The 24242-nt window shown below is 62.4% G+C and overlaps 1 protein-coding gene across 19 annotated transcripts in view; it reads right to left on the reverse strand.

Annotated features, from left to right (window-relative positions):
- Positions 1-24242, reverse strand: part of SHANK2 (SH3 and multiple ankyrin repeat domains 2) — a 490708-nt gene that overhangs the window by 251366 nt on the left and 215100 nt on the right. For all 19 annotated transcript variants that reach the window (XM_045486261.1, XM_045486258.1, XM_045486265.1 and 16 more), the window contains 3 exons: positions 23715-24030; positions 11626-11795; positions 5600-5713 (listed from right to left, as the gene is read on the reverse strand). In XM_045486261.1, coding sequence (XP_045342217.1) covers positions 5600-5713; positions 11626-11795; positions 23715-24030 — 600 coding nt within the window. The remainder of the gene's footprint in view (positions 1-5599; positions 5714-11625; positions 11796-23714; positions 24031-24242) is intronic.

A 24242-nucleotide genomic window follows, 5' to 3' on the forward strand; every position in this document is an offset into this window, starting at 1 on the left:
GTGGCCATTCACGCCCACCTTCTCACCTGTTCTCGCCAGACCATCCGGTCCTTTATCTCAGCAACTAAGACGCCATTTGCCTGGCAGTGACTTGGCCTTGCCGGGTCCTCAAGCGGGGAGCCCCGTTTATGCATGAGCCGGGTCACTGGAAGTCGCGTGTGCGTGCCTTTGCCTTCCATAAACTGACTCATCAATGGCTCCAAGTGATGATTTGGGATGGATTTTGTCTATTTGTCACCGGAGGTGTGTCACTGGGGGGCATCCCTCATCGTGGTTCGATGGGCACAATTCTGCAGAGAAAGGACCACGCCATCGTCCCGGATTTACGGGACAGGGACGCAACGCCTCGGAAAGCAGAGGGGCCGCCAGGCAGGCGCCGTCCCTCCCTGCATCCACAGTGCGGGCCGGTCACGGGGACGGTCAGTTTCAGGTGTCAGCCTGACCAGACTGCGGCATCCAGATAGCCGCAGGCACTCGGCCGGGGGCTGCTGGGAAGGCGTTCTGTAGGCACAGTTCCCGGCACCTGCAACCAGCTCTCTGAGTAAAGGAGACTGTCCTCGCCGGTGTGGGTGAGGCCCCTCCCATCGGCAAACAGCAGAACAGGCTCCATGAAGACACTTTGCCTCAAGACTGCCGCCTGAGCTCCTGCCTGTGGCTCTAGCCTGCCAGCTGCCCCGCGGATCCCACACTTGCCAGCCCCCACAAAAGCCTGAGCCAATTCCTTAAAGGGCCTCTCTTAATATGTACATGTATCTGTGTCCGCCCATATCCACGAACCTCCGTCTATCCCACGGAGGGGTCGGTCGCCAGCGGTGGCTCCCGGCAGGGGACCGCACGGCCGAGCCCTGTGGCCTCCAGATCACACGGCGGGGCCTTGACACTGGGAACAGAGAGGCAGTGGCATACGTTCCTTCTGAGCCAGAGGCCCCTACGGCCCTTGAGAGTGATGAGGCCACAGCCGGGCAGAAAAGACACATCAAGCCGCCGAAGTTACGGGCTCGTTAAGGCAGCGGACATCACCCCACCTAATGCATCTGCCGACGAGTCCCCATCCTTAAGAAGCCTGCACCCCAGAAGCACGGGGGAGGGACATGCATGTAACTCCAGGATCTCCCCGCCGCTCTGCCAGGCAGGGTATCACAGGGCAGGGCGCTAGGAGTTCCAAAGAACAGGTCACGGCCCAGCCTGGTGACCCCCTCCCCGTGCGCTCCCGGGTGCTGAGATGACGGTGTTTTTATGTACGTCGGGGAGGATGATTCCTTACTCCTCGGGCTGGATGAGATGCCACGAAGGAAAGCTTATTGGAAACTTCGACGTGGCAGAAACACACAGTCCTAAGAAAGAAGAACCAAGCTTCAGGAGAGCAAGCCCTTCCCACATTGAAGATACAGCGACCGACCTCTCCACGGCACTGAGCCAAAGGTGTCTCGGCGAACCAGCCAAGGTCCTGGGGCCACCACGTCACTCTGCTGGTGGCTGCCAGCGGCCCCTAACGTTTGTCACTGGGTGACGGGAAATCAGTCGGTCGAGCTCAGGCATAAGGTGCCCCGAGCGGCCTTCGCAGGTTGTGGGTTCCTTGAATCATTCACCTATTTCATTCAACGCGTGTGAGTGGGATTTGCGGGCTAAATATTCACTTTACAACAAAGAGATGCGGGGCTCCCCAAAGGGAGAGAACTCCCCAAACCAGACTGACTTTGTGCAGAACGAGCCTGTGGGGTGGAAACTTGTGCCAAGTACTTTGTACCGTGTCTGGATTCCGTGTATGTTCCAGGTCAGCTCGCTGTCAATATGTAACAATGGCAGGGCTGGGCAGTGGGGAGGGGCTACAAAAAGGGCTAATTATGAAAGAAAACAATCACTAAGCGGGACTTCATTTAAAATTTTAAAAACTTCCTATTCCTTAAAGACGCAGCTAGAAAACGAAAAGTCAAGTCCTAGGCTCTGAAAAGTACCGGCAACACGTACGTGACAGAGGGCTGACAGCAGAGAACACAAAGAAAACCAGGGGCAGGAGGCAGAGCAGTGAAAACTGGACAAAGACTGGGCGCCCGGGGGCTCAGCCGGCGGAGCCTCCGACCTCGGCTCAGGTCACGATCTTGCGTTTGCGACTTCCAGCCCCACGTCGGGCTCTGTGGTGAGCGTGGAGCCCGCCTGGGATTCTCCCCCTCCCTCTCTCTCTCTGCCCCTCCCCCGCTTGCACACTTGCTTTCTCTCTCTCTCTCTCCCTCTCTCTCTCTCTCTCTCAAAATAAATAAATAAACATTTAAAAAAGTTATATAAAAACGGACAAAGACACACCCTGATACTTTGGAAGACGCTGACTGCTGTGGCCAAGCGCACGGGAGACGCTTATGCACAAGAACACTGTGTGGCACCTGCCGTGTGGCACAGGCAGTGTGGTGCCCTCCGCACCCACAGAACAGCCGCAGTGCCGAGACAGGTCAGCGCACGCGTCGGCAAAGAAGTGGGGCCGCGGAGCCCTCGCTTGGCGGAGCACCGAGAGGCAGGGCAGCGGGGAGGGCCGTCTGGACGTTTCCCATAAAGTGACACGCACTCCTGTCTTGTGACCTGGCAGGTGCACAGCCGGAGATTTCCCCGGGGGAGGGGAACACGTGTCCAGAGAAAGGCGCGTGCAGAAACCCCCCTATGAGCCCAAACCGAGAAGCAACCCAAATGCCCGTTGCTGGGAGCACGGACAAAGAAAGTATGGCACAGAGTACGCCTCGGTGACGAGAACGGACGGACCGTGGTCCCTGCAGCGGCGTGGCTGAACGTGAGAGCGCTCGGCTGCCAGGAGCCTAGCCCAGAAGTGCCTGCCACAGGTTGCCCGTCTCTGTGAGGTTCAACCGGTTATGCCGGCCTCTGCTGGCAGAGCCCTGACGGGGGAGGGGCTGGGGCAGCCGGAAAGCCCCCAGAAGAGAAAGTGCTGGGTCGTGAAAATGTACCCCAAGTGTGGTCACAGACACAGGGATATACATTCGTCAAAACGCACGGAACTACGCTTACACCCGCTGCGGTTCGCTGCACGTAAATCGTACCTCCAGAAAAGAAATCTGTGAAAAAGGACCCATCGTGCTAAGTCACAAGCTCAGAAAGCCCAGGGCACACGGGACCCGGCGGGAGTCGCATCAGAACCTCCCGGCCCCCAAATCCAGCTCAGATCCTGCTCTCCGTGCCACCGCCCTCCATCCCAGGTGACAGGATGCCTTCCCCCTCCGACCCATAGCCTATGTCACAGCACAGCTACTGGGCTCATAATTCCCCATCCTCGGTGGGCACAGGGGGGGCCCCCAGAGACACTCCAGCCTTAATCCCCGGCACCTGTGAGTAGTGACCTTGCATGGAAAAGGGAGAAGGAAGTTACAAATCAGCTTACCCTCGCCTGAATGACCCGGGGGGACCCAATCTGACCACACACATCCTAAGGTGGGGAAGAGGCGGGAGAGGGTCGGAGAAATGCGGGGTAAGGGGCCTGGCCCACACTCCGAGGCTGGCTAGAGGGGCCACAAGCCAAGCATGCTGTGGCCTCCAGAACCTGGAGAAAACAGGGAGGTGCGTTCTCCCCTAGAGCTTCCGGAAAAGGCCGGCGGCCCTGCTGATGCTGGGACTGTGGCCCCGTGAGACCCACCCCAGACTTCTCACCTCCGGACCCACAAGATAATGAAGTTCCGGCGTCTGTGGTAATCTGTCACAGTGCAATTTGCTCCAGCTCCTAAGATCCTTACAGACAACGTGACCCATGTTTAGTCTCGGGCTCAGCCCCGCAAGCGGTCCGGGCCAGGGGGGCTCAGGAAACGTGCACAGGGTGCCTGCACGGGGTGCCACCGGTCCAGGGTCTGGCGCTGTCTTGCGGGAGTCAGGGACCCGCTTCCAAATTTCTCCAGGCCCCACGCGCAACCCCCAGGATTGGCTGGAGCCCCAGGGTGTTGAACGCCGGGCTGGGCATCGGCCTGGGCGGAGAACACGGCTTTATCAAAAGGACACCAACCTGCAGAGCCTTGCGGGAGCAAGGAGCATCCTTCTAGGAACGTCCACCACACCCGACAGCTTCCCCGAGGTAAACACACACCCACAGCCCCAGAGGGACCACCAGCCTGGACACGCTGCACGGCCCCCACCCGCCCTGTGGGCATCTTATCCAGGCGAAGGGGGGCAGCGCTGGCAGGCGGGCAGAGAAGGAGCGGGAGAGGGGAGGACGGCTGGATTCCCCTCCCCGTCAGGAGGGAAGTTAGACCGGGAGGATGGGGGCATTCGGCCTCCTGGAAGGGGAGTCGCGCTCGTAGGCTGTGGTCTTGCCCTTCACAGACCAGAGGGGCTGGGCGGGCCATTTGCAGGACAGGATGCGGGTGGGCCGGAGGCCACAGGCACTGCCTGGAGGTCCGGCTGGTACCAGGGGCTCGGCGGACGCATCACCACCCCCAGGAAAGCCAGCTCCCCCCCGGCCGGCTGGCGGCTGCCTCTCCCAGCCGCCTTCCCCACTGGAGCACCTGGCAGCCTCACCTTCCAAGCTTAAGGTCGGGCTGCCTCCTACCTCAACACCCCTACAATACGGCAAATGTCGCGATCCCCCCCCACACTGGTGTTGGAACCCGAGCAGAGACCGAACAGTGGGAAGCTTAGCGCAAACAGACGGCCCTCTGAGACCAAAGTTCTTGGAGAGCTGGGTGTCCTGAGCGGCTGCAAAGCCAGCCACGTGTCGGGGGACCCGGTGGATCGGGAGACGCCGCCGCGCTTTCCAGAGCACGTGTCCTCAGAACGCCTCGTTTCCCGGCCGCGCTGGCCCCGGGGCAGGGGCTCCCTGGGGAGCGCGTGGGCTGGGAAGCTGCTCGGGACGGGGGGACACCGGCCCGCACGATGGACGCAGCCAAGCCACTGGCCGCAGAGCAAACGCGGCTGCTTCGGACGTGTGTGCGACGTGCCCGGGACTCGGCCAAGGGCCGGCAGAGCACACGCGGCCCCGGCTCCTCGCGGACGACGGCTAATGCTTCGCTCTCCCCAGCAGCCAGCAGATCTGTGCCCCACACCATTTTACACCAGCGATCACCTCTCAACGTTTTACTCAAGTCAATGTTTTGGCAATTGATTTCAACACGGTTTGCAGCAAAGGCTATATCTGGAGTTCTGAGAGACAGGGAAACGATTTTCCGTCGCGAGCCCCAACCTCTCCCGAGTGGTTTTCATCGAAACATCAAACTGTGTGGTTCTACGGGGGGGGGGGGGGGGCACGGAGGGCCTTTCCGGAAAGGCGAGCTGCCCATTCATGACGTCCGCACGAGAGACAGATATAACCAGGCTGCAGGACTCACTCAACCCACGAAAGCCCTTTTCCGAAGCTGAAACCAACGATCCAAGTTTTCTGGAACGTGTACTGAACAGCCCCTTAACTAAATGCTTCCGCACTGTCTTGCAACCTATTTCTGGTTTGGACAAAGCCCAGAGGAATTGAATCAACCTCTTTCGATGACACAGAGGAATCCTTGCTGGGAAACTCGGCCTTTCTCTGTAGCCGGGCACCGGCCGGTTCTCAGCGCACGCCCCGCGCGCCCGGTGGGTCGCCCGGGGCCCGAGGGGCGGTGAAGGGTGGTGCCCGCCTTACCTGCCTGGCTGTCCTTGGGCCGGCACTGCACCTCCTCTACGCACTCGGCAGGGAACCATCCGATGTGGCCGCGGGCGCTGCCTTCCCAGAAGCCTCCCTCGCCGATGCTCAGCACTAGAGACAAGAAGGGGAAGCCGTTAGCGGGTGGGCTCGGGGGCCCAGGACAGAGCCGTGCCGGCGCCCTCGGCCAGGTCTACACAGCCGTCCACGAGGGGACCTCGAGGGGACCGTTGAGAAGACGGTGCTGAGGGTGTGGACACCAGACCGCCCAGGTCTCCTCTCCCCTTAGGCCTGGGAGACCTAATGCAATCTGAGACCACAAGTCCCACGGCTACTTTGTCCCCTCTCTTGGTGTCCCAGTTGAGACGGGAGAAGGGAACTGCAAGTCCCCGCCATCAACGATGTCAGGAGGAAAAGTGGGGGGACAGGTCACCTCCACGGACAGAAGGAACGATGAGGTCACATCTGTCCCTTCCAAGCTGGCGGAGGGGGGTCCAAAGGTCTGGATCTGCCTGATCTTTTTTTTTTTTTTTAATCTTTTATTTATTTTTGAGACAGAGAGAGAGAGAGAGAGAGAGAGAGAGAGACAGAGCATGAACGGGGGAGGGGCAGAGAGAGAGGGAGACACAGAATCCGAAACAGGCTCCAGGCTCCAAGGCATCAGCACAGAGCCCGATGCAGGCTCGAACTCACAAACTGTGAGATCAGGACCTGAGCCCAAGTTGGACGCTTATCCGACCGAGCCACCCAGGCGCCCCTGCCTGATCTTTTAAACCAGTTTTGGGAGGTCAGTGTCCAGCAGGAGCTGGCAGAGCAGCGGGGGGCTGTCCCCTGGCCCCGTGTTCCGTGCGGCCTCGAGGCGAGGAGCACTGGAGGCGGAGGGCGCCAGCCGGAGCCCCGGGCCTCCGGCGGGCCAGCCGGTCAGGGAAGGGCCTGTTGATCACGCGGGTGCAGGCAGGGAGCGGGGCTCGCCGATCCCCTTAGAGAGAAGGGGTGGTGGGCCTGCCCGTGGGGGCCACTCTGCACAGTGAAATGCGGACACGAGCAGCTTCAAGCGTTTTGTCGCATGCTGACGCCGGCCCCTCACGCCCCAGGCAGCCAGCTGGCCGGGACCCACACCCCAGAGGGTCCCCGAGGATGGAGCACTGCCTGGTGGCGGCGGGAGGCCCGACACCTGCCCCTGCACTGGGCAGCCCGAAGCCACACGCCTAGGTCACACCTTGTCTGCATGGCACACACAGAAGCTTCTCACCCCCGGGCCTGGGCTTCCCGATCCGTCAGAGCGGGACAACGCCCCCAGAGCTCCGCGTGCGACGCAGAGGCTCGTGACCCCGTGCTCCCTGCCCATCCGTCTCCAGACTCCCCACCACAGAGTCAGGGAAGACACGCCACAGTTTCACGGACACCACGTCATGCTTCTGAGTGTGTTCCTTTTATCCCGAGACCCACAGGAAGGGGCAGAGGCTGACGGAGAAACAGCAGGGTGCGTGGATGGGGGAGGCGGGGGGGGGGGCGAGCACTGGCGGGTGGTCCTCTTGGCAGGGGGCAGGTGGAGGGTGCAGGCGGGACGCTGGGTCCCATCTGGAGCATCTGCTGGGTTTCAGGCCTTGCGCACGGCCGGCCCTCTGCCCTTAAGGAGCTGCGAGCGAGTCCCGCAACCGTGTCGGCCGGACCGTCGGCCACACATCCGGGCTTGCGCCCCGGGGACTGTGTCCGCCCACCATCTCAGGGTGCACCTGTCCCCAGGTAGGAGAGGGTGTTCCTTGTAAGCAAGCAGGGAGCTGGGCTGGGCTCACCCATAAACTGCTGATTCAAGTCACTGAAAAGTAGACACTTTGCACCCTGAGAACGGAGCATCCACTCGCCCTCTATAAGCCCACGCGCTCCCGAGGCCACAGCTGAAGCATGGCGGTTGGAGAAGGTTCTGGTCTAGCTGTCCGCTTCCTGGCTGCTATTCCGGGCGGGCCTCTGCCCTCCAGAGACACACGGCCCTGCCTTGTACATTGGAAAACAATACTGTCGGCTCTAGATGAGCCGGGCCGTTACCGGGCTTGGGAGGGACTGTCACTGAGTGAGTCCCCACCCCCCTCTGCCATGCACCTGTGCCTGGGTCATCGAGGAAGGATCTACCTGAGTGTCCGGGAGCGAGCCCCTGGGCTGGGACAGCCTGAGTGACAGGGCCCCCCATTCTGCATCAAGCCCCCTGATTAGAACGTCGCTGTAGGCCATCTGAATTTCAAGCCATCCTGGGCTTTCCTTCACATAGTATCCCAAGGGGCATCACAGCAGGCACACCCCTGTTCCCGGGCACCCACACTTAGGGAGAGGTATGCAAAAGACGCTTCCCCAGGTGCACGGGCTCCGTGGTCCACTGGGAATAGTAAGATCCACCCTCCACGGCTGAGGGTCAGGGAGCCGGGGGCGTATCCACAGGACCCCAGGGCCTTCCCGCCTACTGCCGGGACCCCACCAGCCGCCAGCCGGGCAGCCAGGATGCAGGGGCTGCTCACAAGACCAGGCCACACAGTGTGGCTGGAGGGAAGGGGGCCCAGGCCCAGCATAATGGGCTCCAGGGCAACTGTCCGTGGCCTGCATGGCCCGCCCAGCTGCCTTCAGAACAGAAGTCCTTTGCATTCGCCCTTTGAGGCGCGAGTCTGGGAACTGATCTCTGTTCTCCACGGGAGACGGGCCCGGCTCCCCACACACCCTGCTCTCCTACAGTGAGGGCTGGGTCCCAGTCTGGGGCGAGGCCCCTGGAAACACAGACAGGGGCAGATCCCCTCACACCACTGCCCACAGGGCTCCTGCCCAGCGGGGGACCCCTCGGCGGCTTGGGTCCACCCCTCTGCCCCGAGCCGCCTTCCCGCTGCCCCTGGGCTGTGAGGCTCCTCCTCTTCCCTGGCCTCCCCTCATCCGGCTGCAGACTTGGGGTCTCCTCGGATTCCGTCTCTCACTGCCGCCCCCACGGCCCCCACTCCCCTGACCTGAGCCCTGTGCCCTGTCTGCCCTTCTGTTTCCCGTCCGCGTACAAGGAGACACAGTAAATCTGCCTCTCGTCTCTCCAAGACCGGGTCGAGAGCACGAACACGGGTACAGGTGAGCAGAGCTGGAGGTCGGAGCGGACACAGCGGGGAGGGGTGGGACCGGCGTGGCTCCGAGTCCAGACCAATAGATCTGGGTCCCAGACCAGTAGATCTGGGTCCCGGGCCCCTGGTGACCAGCTGGGGGAAGACTGGGAGGTCTTTACCGGAGTTACAGCTGCTACGAGGTTCACGTGCAGAAACGCACGTGATGTGCCCAGTGCTGTGCAGAGTAAACAGTAGGCGCTCAGGGATAGGGGTCTCCACCTCCACCTACTCTGTTATCGTCTCCGACGCGTGGAGACAGACGCAAAGCTCCCAGTTACGAAGCGGCTGAAGCCCCGCGTGCGTCTGGGGTGCAGAGCGCCATGGAAACACATGGAATCAAAGGAAGGCTGGGGCTTGGGCCGAGGGCTTAGCCGACCTCAGAGTTGGGCCGGCCAGGAAGTCCCGGATGGTGTGTTGGGGGCCACGGGGTAGGTAGGGTGGGGTGCACACAGACACAGTAAGAGCAGGCCATAAGGGGTGGTGCTCTGTCTTCACACCGGCCGCCAGCCCCCCCGGATTCGCGCATCACCCAACGGTATTCAGGCGAGGGCTCCTGGACGGGGCAAGTCCCGGGGGCCTGGCCTGCCCAGCTTTCTCAGAGGAGGGCCTGTTCCCAGAGGTGCCCCCACCAGGCCGGGGGAAGGGGGAGGGGTGCGTCCCTGGGGCAGCCGCGGTGCAGGGGATCCGCGAGGGAGCGGCACTGCCGAGGCGGCAGTGTGGACCCCCAGGCACTCAGCAAAATCACTTCGGTCGCCTTCCGTCCGGGGCCCCGTGTGATCGCCACGGCGGAGCCACCAGCCAGCCCGTCTGCAGAAGCCGCATCCTTGTCACGGGGGCATCGGGAATCCGCTCACTCCTAGGGGACAAAGTCGACCCCGCAATGCGTTCTAGGGCTAAGATTCAAAGTTGCGGCCTGTGTGAACCTCTACGTTTGTGACTGGAATGTCTATAATTTTGAGAGCTGACAAGAATCCCGCCCCAGACAGGGACGGTGCAGGGACTTCCGCCTACAGGTGTGATGGACAAGGCCCCGCCGGCCACCAGGGAAGGTGGCCGCAAACCCCGGGTTCGGAGGGGAAGGTGCCCGAATGGGCGGGGAGGCACACGGGCCTGGCCTGCGGGAGGGAAGCTGGACCACAGAGCCCCGCTCCGTGGCCCAGAGCCTGTGAGTCCCAAGGGAAGGAGCCCGAGAGGGGCCGGCAGACCGGACCGCCCCATCCCTGAGCTGTGTGCAGGGCGTCGAGCAGCTCAGCAGGGCACCAGATCTGAGCCGGCCTGTCACCCAGGCCACCCGGGCCACCCGGCCAAACAGAAGAAAACTCAGTGAAGTCAGAATCCCCACAACTAAGCCGCCTGATGTCCACAACGCAACAGACACCAGACACACCAAAACCTGCTAGGACAAAGCCCGTCCTCACAAGGAGAGGAAACCAAGCAAGGCCAACCTGAGATGGCCCGGACAGGGGACTCACAGACTGGGACTTCCGTGTGCCGAATGGGCCACTCCAGTGTCCTCAAACAGTACGCGCTCTCGGGGAGCGAGCAACCCCAACAGGGCAAGGGGAGGTCTTGCGTGAAAGGAAATGACAGAAACAATACACGCGGAAACTCTGGAGTTTAAACGTGCAATTTCCGACATGAGAAAAAATTCACGAGATGGCCTTAACAGCGAAGGGGACATTTCAGAGAAAAGAGTTTTGGGAAAAGATCAACAGATGTGATCTAAGGTGAGGAAAAGTGCCGGAAAGAAAATGAACAGAGCTCCGGGGACTTGTACGGGCTACCAGATGGCCAAGTTTGCGTGCAGCTGGACGACCAGGCAGGGCCATGAGAGAAGAGGGCTCCACCTGCCACCAGACACTTGCAAAAGCCAGCTGAGGTCAGCCGGATTGGCACAGGGCACAGGAGAGGGCGCTGGGTTGTGACCTGGGGCGGCAGGCAGGACTTGGCCCCGGCCGGCCGACCTCTAAGGGGCACACTGTCTGCCACCTGCCACGCATCTTCTGAAGGCCTGTCCTCAGATGACAGGGCTAGACTACAGCTCCTGCCAACCTCCTGCTCATGCCCTCATTACACCCGTCTTCCTGAAAGACTTTCCACACCTCCTCTCCCTGTTTGGAAACCATCGCTGGCTCCCTAGGACCCCGGCCACAAAGTCTAACCCCTTGGCCCGGCATTCACGGAGCCCTTCAATTCCCTTCGACCACATTTCCCGGGATTCTGCTTGGGGGATACTTCCTTCCAACCTGGCGGGCTTCCTTCCCAGGAACACCATCGGCCCCAGGCTGTGGCTCCTGCTGGACCGTCTACCTAGACACCCCAAATCCCAACAAGACACGTCCAAATATGACCTGTGACGGGTCCTCCTCCCACGCCGCTTTTTTAAAAAAATTTTGTTTAATGTTTATTTTTGAAAGAGAAACAGATCATGAGTAGGGAAGGGGCAGAGAGAGAAGGAGACGCAGAATCCGAAGCAGGCTCCAGGCTCCGAGCCGTCAGCACAGAGCCCGACGCGGGGCTCGAACTCACGGACCGTGAGATCACGACCTGAGCCGAAGTCAGATGCTCCACCGACGGAGCCCCCCCCCGGGTGTCCCCCTCCACGCCGCCTCTTCCTGGGGCCCTCAGGGGTTTTCTAGGTAGAAAGGACCTCTGCCCTCCTCCCTGCACGTTCTGCAATGGAATCTCATTCTAGACGTGTGTGTGCTGCTCCCTAACAGGCATCAGGGATGCCACAGCTGTGTCCCCCCAGAATGACTGGCGAGCGTCACTCTGTTCCCCGTTCTGCCTTCCCAGGGCTCTGTGTGTGCCCCCAGGCACCTACACCCCAACGTGGGGTCCACTGAGGCCAACGGGGCCCCGGCCTGACCCAGCCCCAGCAGCAGGGTGGCCACTGACCTTTGACCCTGTCGCCGCGGTGAAGGGGGATCTCGCCGTCGACCTGGGGGTGGTATGGCTTGACGACGACGAAGAGCCTCCCCGGCACTGCACTGTAGAGCTTCCGCTTGGGCTCTGGGTACTCGAAGGCAGACAGCGTGTCCTTGTTGGCCCCAGGCGGGAAAGCCGGCCTGAGAGGGAGGGGACAGAGGGAGAGGGTCACGGCCCGAGACAGCACACGTCACACTCCAGGCCCGCAGCCCATCCATTCGTCACAAACACCGTGCCGCTCAAGCGGTCACAGAGGAGCCCCCGGTTCTAGATGAGGCGAAGACGTGAAAAGGCCCGGGGGCAGCGTTCGTGGTTAAGAGAACGGTAATTCCAGCAAGTCCGCTTCTGGGAACAAACCCCAAAGCACTGAAAGCAGGGCCCCAAACACACGTTTGCACGCCCTGCCCACCGCGCCACGGCTCACGACGCTGAAAGATGGAAACGACCGAGGGCCCAGCAAGTACAAACAGATAAACAGTGCGGCCCATCCACACAGCAGACTAACACCCGGCCTCAGAAAGGAAGGACGTTCTCATGTCTGCTACACCACGGATGGACCTTGCGGACGTCACGCTCAGTGAAAGAAGCCAGTCAGAAAAGGCAGGCGACCCTGACGTGATTCCATTGAAAGCAGGTGCCTGGAGTATCAGATCCCTAAGTAGGATGGCGGGCTGGGGGTCAGTGTCTCATGGGGACAGCGTAGACGGTGGGTGCTGTGGCCAGGGGAGGGGCTGGGGGTCCGTGTTCACGGGGACGGAGCCTCCACCTGGGAAGATGGACGGTTCTGGAGACGGAGTGTGGGGACGGCCGTATAGCAGCGTGAACGCACTCAGAGCCACGGAACTGTGCGAACACAGGTGAGATCGCAAACCGTATGTGATGTGCACTTGAACACAATTTTTTAGAAAAATAAAAATAAAGGACTGCAGCGAGGCAGAAATCGGGGCAGACCCTGGTTCTCTGGCGTGTCATCAGGTTCGCCGTGCGGGCACCAGCCACTCCAGGTGCGGAAACACCAGCAGCTTCCGTGAGAGCTCTCAGGATGACACTCGTGGCCGCTCCCGGAAGCCCTGCTCTCAAGATGTCTCACAAGAGGGGGGGCCCCTCCTTTCGTGCTGTACGTTAATTCACAAAGAGCGTACGTTTCCAGGTCGACGTCCAGGCCGGATGCCGAGAAACACCCCGGCCGCCCCAACAGGGAGGCTATGCGTGCGCGGGAGGCACGTTCACAGAGAAACACGCCGAGGGGCTTCTGTCACGACGTCCCCGCACCCCCGGGACGGGTGGCCAAAGCCGGCCACTTCTGGGCAGCGGAAAGAGAGCACGGCCACCCTCGTTCTTATGGGTGACAACACAAAATGTCCTTGAGCCGTCTTCCCGGGACGGGGTCTTTAGGAAGAGCGTACACACAAGGTCGAAGCTGGGCAGGGATTTCTAACTGGGGAGCCACACCTGAGTCTCAGGAGGGGCCGACGCGTGTCACAAATTCACGTCCCCAGCGGCGGGGCCCCACTCAACTATGGATACCGTGGCCCCTGAGCCCGCGGACGGGGCCTCGAGCTTTCTACGAGGAGGACGTTCGCACGGGCAGGGGTGGGGGGCTGCCGTGGAACAGGCTTGCAAGGAGAATTTCAGAAGCTGACGGGACCGCTCACGCTGGGGGGTTAATGTGAACCCTCCGTGTTTCTTCGCGCGGTCCTTACCCACACCTGCACCCCTGATAAACGGCACACACTTCGCTTCAGGCTCGTAGAAGTTCTCTGAGCAGGGCAGCACTATGTCCTGGGCCCGCGACTCATTCGCCGTCGTGACTGAGCGTGGGCTGGGGGGGCCGTGTGTCCCCAGGGATGCGATTTCTCCCACGGAGCCTTCGTTGACCAAGTTCAAGCCACAGAGGGAGGTCACCGAATCCTGGGGGCGCAGGTGCCCCTGTGAACTTGGGTACCACCAGGCGCCCCCGCCCAGTGGGCTCACATCACCTCCTCAGTTACCCTCTCACTGCCTGGCCGGCTACACGTCAATGTGTCTGCACAAGAAAATCCACCTTGGGGTTCCTCTCAAAGACCCAGAGGTTCCTTCTGACGGATGTCATTTATCCCCAGGCATGCCAGGAGCCCTGAGAGGAGTGACTTCTGCAAAAGACATGTTGTGGGCACCCCCCTACCCCCCCCCCCCCCACCAACACACACACATTTCGGTCCAAGGTAACAGCTTGGCAAGGCAGAGGACTCACAGAGAGGAGGGACAACCTGGGTCACCTGGCAGTCATATGAAAGAATTCGGGAAAGCCAGAAGAGCTGGGCCATGTCCCCAGCTGAGAGGACCCCGCCACCTGCATGAGCTCAGGGTACGCTTCATGAATTCAGTCCGCCTCATCTCAGCCAGACTCAGGGCGGCTTGGCCCAAGAGACCAAGGGCTCAGAGGAGAGTAGGGGCATGAGGGGGTCTCCTCTCTGGCTTCTGGGCGCAGAAGGTGAGTCCTGGAAAACAAGGGACCCGATTCCGCTTCGATAGGGAATGTGGCCCCTGGGGCCACTCACCTGCATCAGATGGGTTCAGAAGAGGCTTGGGGTAGGTAGAGAGGGGTGGGCTTGGGGAGGGGACCACACACCAGGGCCCCCGACCTCTGTACACTGTGGCTGAAGTGTCCTCGACGCTCCTGCCCTGCGTGCACTGAGGGGTGGCAGGGGTGGGACCCAGGGCCGGGGCGGCAGGAGGGTAACGGAGAAGAGGCCGCTCCAGACCCCGTCACCGCACGTTGAGGGCAGCTCTGGTCTGCTCTCGGCCCCGGCCGCCCCAGGCAGTGCTCCTTGTCGACGCGCTCCAGCTGTCCCGGATTCTTCCGAGGACGCGGGCCCCCACCCTCGGCCCCCTCCCTCCCCAGATCGGTTCCTGCCTGGGCGGCGTTTGAAGGCCTGCCGGGACCCAGTGAGAGACGCCACATCTCCTGCGGGGTCCGGGGGAACCCACGTGGGGCATCTGTTCCCCGTGAGCCCCACGTCCGGTCAGGCGTGCCTGGTCTGTTCACATCCCTCTGGGCTACGCGCTCCCAGGCGCCCCCCCCCCCCGGGGTCCACTTACTACGATACTACGCGGTGCCTGGCCTCCCTGAACGGCATCTCCCAGCGTCCGCGTCTTTGGCACCAGCCAGGGTGGGTGCGAGAGGGGACTCCGGCGGGGTCTCTGACGGGCCCCCCTCCCCGACCCAGAGAGGCCTCCGGGCTCCCCTCCCCCAGCACCGTGTCCTCTGGGCGGGTCTGGGCTGTCTTGCCGTGCAGCAGGAGGGCGGCCTCCGGAAGAACCTAGGACCCCCTCCGGAAAGGGGGAGGTGCCACTGGGTCCCCGCCTGGAACACTTCATCGTCGTCACAGTGGGTTCGGCATCCACGCCGGCCTCCTGACCCGGGGTTCCCTGTGTGACCAGCTCCTTCCCGGCTGCCCCCCTCACCCCCTGCTCTTCCCGACTCTCTCCGGATTTCAGCCGCACCCGGGTCCCTTGTGCTCCTGGACCGCTTCGTCCAAACTGGGCTCCGGCCCGTGGCTCGTGGCCACGGCTGCCCGTGGACCGGACGGTGCCCCTCCAGGTCAGATCGTTCACTTATCCACGTGCTACTTTAGTCCCCGGTTCCAAGGGCAGGGACCACCTCTGGCTTGTTCCCTGCCGTGAGCCCCGTGCCCGGCACGCAGTAGGCCCTCAGCTGAGGGTCTGGCTGCGAGAGGGGACTGACTGGTAGCCACCACTCGCACACTTCCTGCCTCGGGTCTCGGCCCGCGGGGTCACCCCGGGGCACGCCCCCCGCACCTGCCGCCCGGACCGTGGCGCGCTGCGTTTGCGCCCGGCTGGAGGCGCCCGCGCCTCGAACCCCCGCGCTGCGCTATGGCCGCGAGCTGGCATCGTGGAAAAGGCGCCCCGCTGCACTCGCCCCGGACCGGGCGTCTGCACAGGCCTCCTCAGCGCCCCTTGCAACTAAAACGCCTGCTTGCCACGCGGTCAGACTGTGGACGGGAAGTTCGGCTGGGATCATCACACGTTCTGATGGGAGTTCGGGCGCAGGCCGGGCCGGGAGCGCTGTCGCAGTCGGAAGGCACGACCGTCCCGCCTCGTCTTCGAGCCGGTCTCGCGCCGTACGATGTCGGAAAACGTTCGCGTCTCCACCCTGACGCACTTTGAGGCACCAGAGTCCTTCCGGATCCCGTCCCGTGGTGTTAAAGCATCAGCCTTCACGGCCCCTCTGAGAGGACGGTTGGGGAGCGAGACCGTTCATAGGCCGGGAGCCGGAGCTGCTGTTAACCGTGACATCGTGGCCGCAGGGCCGAAACGTCACAGTGGTGAGTGGCGGGCCTACTACCCGGGCCTGAGGAAAGTGCCCCGCGGTATTCACCACCTCAGCCTCGCAGCGCCGTGGACTCAGCACGTCAGCGCCCTCCCCTGCGCCCGGCAGAAGCCTGGGGGCCAGCACGTCCACTGTGCAGCCAGCGGGTTGAGGGACAAGCATAGGTCGTCGTCCTGGGTCTTGGCGAGAGAGCCTTAGCTGAGCCCCACTCTGGGCTCCTGGAGAAGAGGGAGTTTTGAACGAAGGGACTTTAAAGTACGATTCGCGTCCCCTTTTTCCTCGTTGGCTTTCACCTCCCCGCCCCCACTTGAATACAAGCTCCTCGAAGACCGTTTGGTCCATGACTTTATCCCAAGGGCCCAACGGGGCTTGGCACAGCCTAGGGGCTCACTCGCCCTCTGTTGGGTAAACAAAGGAAAGGATGGACGGACGGGTGGGTGGGTGGACGGACGGACGGATGGACGGAAGGGATGAGGAGAGGAGGAAGGAAGTGCTGTTGATACTTAAACTGGGGAGGTTTGGCTTGACCACAGCTTCTGTCCCCCAACGTGACGATGAGAGAAAGGAGAGGAACGAGGTAAGGAAAGAGAGAGCAGTTAAGAGCCCGGCCAAGCACCTCCCCCACGCATGTGCGCACGCGCATACGCGCCCCACCTACTGCACGTGCTTGGCCACCGTCACAGACCAGAGTTACACGGTCGTGATCTTGTCTCAGGGCTGATAACGTTCTCTTTCTAGAGCTATGATACGTGATTGCGTGGTCATTTTCTATTTGTAGCTTGACTCTGTGGTGGGGGTGATGGTGTCTATCCATCTACCCCTCCATCCACCCAGCTGTTCACCAACCCATCCATCCTCCTGTCTACCTACCTAGACACGACCTACCCATCCATCCATCCAGTCACCCACCCATCTGTTCAACCATTTACCCTCTTATCCATCCGTCCATCCATCCATCCATCCACCCATCCATCCATCCATCCACCCACCCACATCCATCCATCTACCCATCTATCCACTTATCCGTCTATTCATCTGTCCACCCATCTATCCATCTTACCACGTATCTGAACTTCATATTTACCCATCCACCCAAATTTCAAAAAGGACCCTGCCAGATGCCCAGCTGACCTCTTACTACAGATGTTAGACAAGTGATTTAACCTCTTGAAGCCTGTTTCCCTCTCTGATAAGAGGGGAGGGTCCACAGTGACTGGAGAAGGAGTCAACAGGAACCAGTCTCTGTAGGTGCTAAGCGAACATTAGCACCATCACCACTCCCTGCTTCCACTGGTAAGTGGGTAACAAGTTACCTGTGTCAGCTGCCTGCTTCCAGCTGGCACCAGAGTGTGCGTCACTGGGCAGAGAAGTCAGAGTGAACACAGCTCCGATCTGGGGAGTTTTTCCCGAGCCTGTTTGCAGACGGTCAGTTCCCTAGCCCATCAATCCATGCCTGGAAAGGCTTTGTCTAAGAACAGGAATTAGTCCCCAAAGACCAGAGTGTTGCACGGTGTAGGCATTGCCTAGTGCAGTGATGTTGGATCTCCCACAAGAGCTAAAGCATCTTCTCATTCCCCATTCATTTGAACCTCACTAAGTCCCATGTTGCAGATGGAAAATGGAGTCTCCATAAACAGTGACCTAGACGCTGATACACAGCAGACCTCACATCCCAGCTCCTTGATCCCAGCCCAGGGCTCCCTGCTCTGCGCAGTGATGAGCCCTGGTGCCCACGACCTCGCCTGCAGGGAAAGGTGTCTTATGCTCACAACATCCTCTGTTTGTGCACTGTGTCCTCCAGGCTCCAGCTTCCCACGGCAGAAGCCAGAGCAGAGCTCCTCCGTGGCCTGGGGATGGGAGAGCCATCCCCTCCCGGGAAAGGAGGCATGGGGGGACCGGCTGGGGCCCCTGCATCCCGCCTGCACAGTGAGGATGGTCTGAAGTTCCACACCCCACACTGTCAACACTTCCCTTGTGTTCCGTCCAAGAACAGCCAGATGCAATTCCAAGCACTTGTTTGGGGAGAAGGGCCAAATCACTGACTTCTCCGTATCAGAAAATTGGGGGGCTGGCTGTGGAGTGACACGGACGAGTGAACTGAGCCACTTCCCAGCTGTCCAGGGTGAACGGGGACCTGGCAGACCTGGGGACCTGCTAAAATCGGGGTTTCCCCAGGTTCCTGGCTCACCCAGGGCGAGTGGGCAGAAGGAGAGTGCTGCAGCTTGGCAAAGAGGTTAAGGCACGTCCAAGCCAAAAGGTCCCAAGTTCTTACCGTCCGCTGACCGTTGTGTCTTCAGTATAGAATCTCAGACCCTGCGTCACCCCCTGTGCCATCAGCACCGTCACCTCTCTGCCCCGGGGCCAGGAAGATGCACGGGAATCCTCAGCGCTCACTGCCCTGGGCACGGTGGCCCCGGCGTGGGCTCTGTGCTCTGCCCTGCCTCTACTGTTCCAGTAACGGCACCCCACAACCCACAGCCTCCACGTGGGGTCCTGAGAAGGGATCTGGGGATGGACGGTCGTCAGGATGTCCCATCCCACTGGCCACAGTGACACTAGCTGGGCACCCCTGTGAGCCGGGACTTGGTGGACTCTAGAGACGTGAGAGCCACTGGACACGGGCTCCGTCCAGCCGCTCCGACACCCTCCATGGTAACCCACGCTCCGCTGTAGTTGGGCTCCTGCCCGTTTGCAAGCCCAAGGCCACCCCTGGCTCCAAGCAGAAGAGGGCGGCGGGGAGAGGAAGTCTCAGGAGCCCCCGAGTGATGGGGAGCCGCTCTGAACGTGCCCCCTCCTGACACCTTCCGCTGTCTGCTCCAGTCACACTGGACCCCTCACCCCTCCCTGGGCCCGGGGGGCCCACCTCTCTCCCCACTTGGGGATCTCCCCTCCTCCATGGAGCCCCCCCATCCCCCACAGAGGTCTGAGCCCTGACTTGCATGAGCTCTGACTCCTGGCGGGGGGCGGCTCTGTCAGGGGCTTATGTGTCTCCTGCCCTCACTTCTGGGGTGGGGACACTGCATTCACTTCCACACGGTGAGCGCCCAGAACAGAGGAGATTGGGAATTCACACATCTGTGTGACCAATGGAGGCAGCAAAGGCTGAACGTCCCCAAACGTAGAAGGAGAGAGAGTGGCAGGTGAGGGGTGGCCCGTGAGGTGCCTGGACACTGATTCCTCAGCAGCCAAGATGTACCTGCTCCCCACGGTGGGTCCCCTTGGCCCGGCCCCACCTGCCTGCCTAGTGACAGACACAACCCCGGACAGACGCGCCCTTAGCACACGAGGTCAGGCAGCAATGGGGCAGCAGGAGGGCCACCCGGCGCCCACCTCGCCCAGACCGTACCCCAGCCCTGCCCTCGCCCCAGCTGGCTGGAGCTCACCCCCACCCCCTTTCTGGGTCAGGGCAGGCACAGGAAGGGAGCAGCCGCCGCACTGAGTTCTCACTGAGGAAGCCAGGTCCCGGTTCCTCTGGGGGAGCAGAGCTGTGGTCCCCATGCCCCCAGGAAGCAGGGAGAGGGATCGCAGACGTGGAGAGAGACCCAAGCTAGACCCTTCACACCCACAAGCCTGACAAGATGGGCACTTTGCCTCCTGGAAACGGCGTGGAGGGCTAGATGGATTCCCGCCACCCCAGAACCTTCCAGAGCCCATTTCCACCTTCCAAGGAAGGGGACGGGGCCTCTCATTTCTCAAGTCTGCGGCTCCATCCAAAGGCTCTATTCTGTGAGCAGACCCGCTCTGGGATTCGAGGCCCTTGTCTCTGGCTGGCGTTCCTTCCCGGGCGCTCACGGGCAGGCAGGCGCCACTCAGGGGGCACTTACTGGCAATGCTGACGTCACCTTCCCCCAGAGGGCCACGGGCACCTGCCGCCCCAACACCTGGACCCCCTTGGATGGCCAGGCCCCCCACACTGGGGGGCTGCCGGGCACCTGCCATCTCATCCATCTGAAACCCCAAAAGCGCCTACATGGCCTCAGCTTCCCGCGGGCAGGTTCTGGAACACGATAGTAACTTGGGTACAAGGCTTTGCGGAGGCCCCGCCGGATTCTGCCCGACGGCTCAGGCTCAGAGAGATGCCCCCAGCCGGCCCCGGGCTGCACTGGATCTCTCTGCCTGGACCCAGAAGCAGAAGTCTTCCCCACTGTGCTGAGCTAAACCCACCAAGAGATGCTCCCTTGATGAGAGGGTGGCCAGAATGCTTCCCTGTGCTGCTGAGACCAGGGCAGCCTGCGAGGTCACTGGAGGGAGGGGTCCTGGCGGGCCCCTGGGTCCTCCTCTCCACATTCAGCTGCTGGGCAACGGGCCAGGGGTCCTCAGGGACGCGGACGAGCCATGCCCGTGGGTGCCACCAGAGGGCGCCGTGGTAGGCAGGGGCGTGCAGAGCCCCGCACCTGAGGCCCAGGCAAGGGTCTGAGGGTACAGGGGTTCTGACCTCTGCGGACCTTCTTGCCTCTCTGCTCTGCACTCAGGTCAGCTGGCTATGGGAGGCCAGCCCCGCGGGGGAGGCTGACCCTGCCCACAGCACAGAGCCCTGCAGGGGAGGGCTCCGGTCAGCCGTGCCAGCAGGAGCCAGGCAGGGCTCAGGCAGCTGGGGACGCCTTGGTTCTCCCACCCAGCCACCGAGTCTGCACCTGCGGGTCTGGCCACACTGATGCGCCCGCCGCATTTCCGGCTGGGGTTTCTGGGGCCTTAGCTCGGCATTCCAGCAAAAGGCTCTGCCTGATCACGTTGCTAAGTGTCCGGGATTCCCTGCCGGTGGCGAGAGGGAAGGGAGGGGACAAGGGGGGCCCCGAGGACAAACCCTCGTGTCAGGAGTCTGGGTCTCCCTCCACCGGGCCGACGTGATTTCCTCTGCTTCTCCTGCCTCGTGGCTGGAGCTGTCACCCGGACAGTGGCCCCGGACACCCTCCAGTGCCGGCCCACGGTGGCCACGGGGTCCTTCTAAAGGTCTTGGTGACAGCCAAGAGCGGCAAACGCTTCTGGGGAGCCCACCGTGAGCCACACGTGACCTGAGAACGTGAGCCTGACGGGAGTCAAATTCAAGTTAACCCTCATCACAAACCACCAGCCCCTCGCTACACAGGAGACCGCACAGAACGGTCACGCGTCTAGTCCCACAGAGGGCAGGAGCAGAGCTCAACACAACTCGGCGGTTCGGCACAGGGTCTCCACGGGTGGGGGGGCCTCCGGAGCAGCTACCGTGGGGACAGCGTGTGTAGACGGAGCAGGCTTTTCCCTCCGCCACGTGGGGCCTCCTAACCCCACCCGAGGGTTCTGCCAGAACCAGGAAGGGCTCTGGGAGCCTCCTTGCAAGGCCCCCTGCCAGCCAGCGTCCGTCTGCCCCGGGGAAGGGTTGGGCTCTGAGCTACGAAGACAAAGACGACCGGAGGGGTTCAGCCACCTCCCTGAGCCCTCCACAAGGCCCGGGGGCCATGCTGTGGGACCGGCATCCAGCCTCCCCCATCCCCGGGGCTGGTTGTGTAGCCAGCTCCACGCCTGGATGTGGTCTGAAAGGCCAGAGCGTGGTCTCCTCGCCAGGAAGCAGACAGCCTGCCGTGCGGCTCAAAGGCCCACCTTTCCCAGGGGCAGCTGGGGTGCCCGGCAGGTCCCCGTTAGGACAGAGGAGGGCTGGGGGAAGCCCCCCAGCAGCTCACGGCTCCTGTCACAGAGTGGCTCCTGTCCAGCAAGGGAGCTGGATCCTGAACAGAGACACCTGTCAGGGTGGGGGAGGAAGGCCGGACGAGGCAGAGACGGCAGGACTAAGGATCAGGGCACCGCTTCCCGGGGCAGTGCACCGGCTGGGCCAGGACAGAGAGCGGGCCGACGGTTGGGCGCGATCCCATGGTCCCAGGCAAACCTGGACGGCTGACCGTCCTGCCCGGAGCTCTGGGTGACACAGGCAGTCGGCCTGGCCAAGCGCCCAGTCCTGGGTTGGACGCAGATTGGAGCTTCACCTAAGGGCCCGCGTAGACAGAGCACTTGGCGAGGGCAAGGCATGGCCATGAGCTCATTCATCCCATCTTAGAGACAGCCCCGGGGCGCCGGGCTTCCCCTGACCCTCATTGTGTGGATGAGGCACAAAGTGTTAAGTAGCTGGCCCAGGGCGGAGTCCAGAATGAGGGCCCGGAAGTCCTGGGCGCTCGGGACAGGCCGCTGTAAGGACCTCACACGTGCACACAGGACACCAGGGACAGCCAGGCAGGGCCCCGGCAAGGCACAGTGGTGCCTTTCCTCCCTCCCCTTCACAAGCGGTATTTTGTTTGCGGCGTTGGGGGTCCCCGGCCACAGTGCCGTCGGCATCGTATTAGATTTCGTCGTGGAGGAAGGGGACACGCTCTTCTTAAAACGATAGCCGTGATTCTAGCGAACAGTGTGATTTGCCGCCTCGGGGGAAACCTTTAATTTAGCCTTAAACTGTTCTTAGCACCTGGGACTTCTCCCTCGGGGCGACTCAGAGTTGAGAATCTAGACCAGAGCCAGAAACTGGATCTCACTGTTTGGAGAACGAGACTGCCAGGCAGTGCCGGGGCAGAGGTGCTGATGTGGGCTTGGGATCGTGCCTGCGTCCAGACAGGGCCTCAGGCCCGAGACCCCCGCCCAGGGGCCGGGGGACATGGTTCCCGTGGGCGCGTCCTCCCCCATCCGGGGACCTGCCCGCTGCTGCTCGGAGCACAGCCGTCAGCCCCCAGTCGGGACCGTGTGAAGCACGGACCCTCCCTCCCATCCCAGGCTCCCCGACTGCACCCCACTCTGAACACGCGGAACCTGTGGGACAGAGCCCCCCGGGGGGGTGGCCCCCGTGTCCCCAGCATCACAGATGTCAGCCGGGGACGTGGTGTCAGCAAGCCTCATGTGGTGGGCTTGGCAAGCCAACTGCCCTCAGAGCCCTGGGTGGGGGGGGGGGGGCGGGGATGGGACAAGGTGGGACAGGGAATCCAGTGACACGCTGGGCCAAGCGGGCACCACACCTCACCTGTGCTCGCCAGGAAAACAGGTCAGCGGGCCTTCCTGGGCCACCATGGGTGAGGACAGAGATCAAGGGGACAGACGCTTGGGAACGCCACTCGCAGGCATGGAAACCAGGAACAAGCAGGCAGGGGGCTGGCCAGCGGGAGCGTGAGGACCCGGGCCCAGGCCCGAGGGGGAGTAGACTGGCCTTGCTGGGAGCCGGGGGCCGTGGCTGCTCTGATTGTTTGACCAGCCCTGAGCCCCAGCCGTGAGCCCGCCCTCCCCCGCCGCAAGTCCCATCCTCATGCGAGCGATTCTCCATGACCAGGTGGCCAACACGCTGTGGAGAGGGCCCGGACCCCGAGTGGGACCTCGGGTTCTGGATCGGGCAGGTGTGTTTGCCTTAAATGCGGCATTAGGAAGCAGTGGCCACGATCAGGCTGGTGGCCTTAGCGCCCTCTCTGTTCGCCTTTCACTCTGGGAAGCCAGGGTCCAAAGCACAGGGAAAGGAAACGAGGCCCCGGACGCCAGCCCCAGGTCACTCCAGGCAGCTCAGCCCCGCCTCCCGCACCTGCCCTGAGAGGTCATCACGGGCACGTGCTCGTGCGGGTGACCCGGCATCCGGGCTGGAGTAACAGAGGTGCTCTGGCCAGCCTCTGGGCGTGCCCTGAGCCCATGAAACCAGGAGCCATGGAGCAGGGAGGGCCCCCTCTCGTGGTCCCCGCGGGAGCCCCCTGGCTCATCGCCAGCCCCCTCCACCCTGGCCACTCCTTACCCGACGTGCCAGGGCCGCTGGAGCCTCTTGCCATCTTCGAGGGCACCGCCCAGCCTGTTGAGCGACGGTGACCGGCTGTAGGGCCCGGGGGTGTAGCCCCCCAGCGTCCTGGCGGCCCCCTCGGGCTTGCCGGGCGTCTGCTGCAGCAGCTGGGGCGAGAGACTGCGGTGGGAGGTGGCGGAACAGACGGCCCAGTCGGGCGCGCTGGTGTTGAGGTTGTTGTCACTGTTGGAGCGTAGCAGGACCCGGGGGGCGGCCAGCGTGTTGGGGGGGCGCCGCCTCCGGTTGGAGTACGCCGGGGCCTCTCGGAAGGGCACTGGGTGGGAGAGAACAAGGCGGGGGGTGAGCGCACCCATGGCACCTTCCGTGCAGGGCGCGGACACGCCCCTGCGCGCACCCTGAGCCCCCGCCGGTCCCCGCCGTGCGCAGAACCCGCCCCGACACAGAAGCAGCGATAGGCGGACACTGAGAACCTCTCCATCTCACGGAGGCTCAAGCCAACGCTTGACATGGAAGGGACTCGGGGTC

This window comes from Leopardus geoffroyi, chromosome D1, assembly GCF_018350155.1.
Source record: "Leopardus geoffroyi isolate Oge1 chromosome D1, O.geoffroyi_Oge1_pat1.0, whole genome shotgun sequence".
In the NCBI taxonomy this organism is placed as follows: Eukaryota; Metazoa; Chordata; class Mammalia; order Carnivora; family Felidae; genus Leopardus; species Leopardus geoffroyi.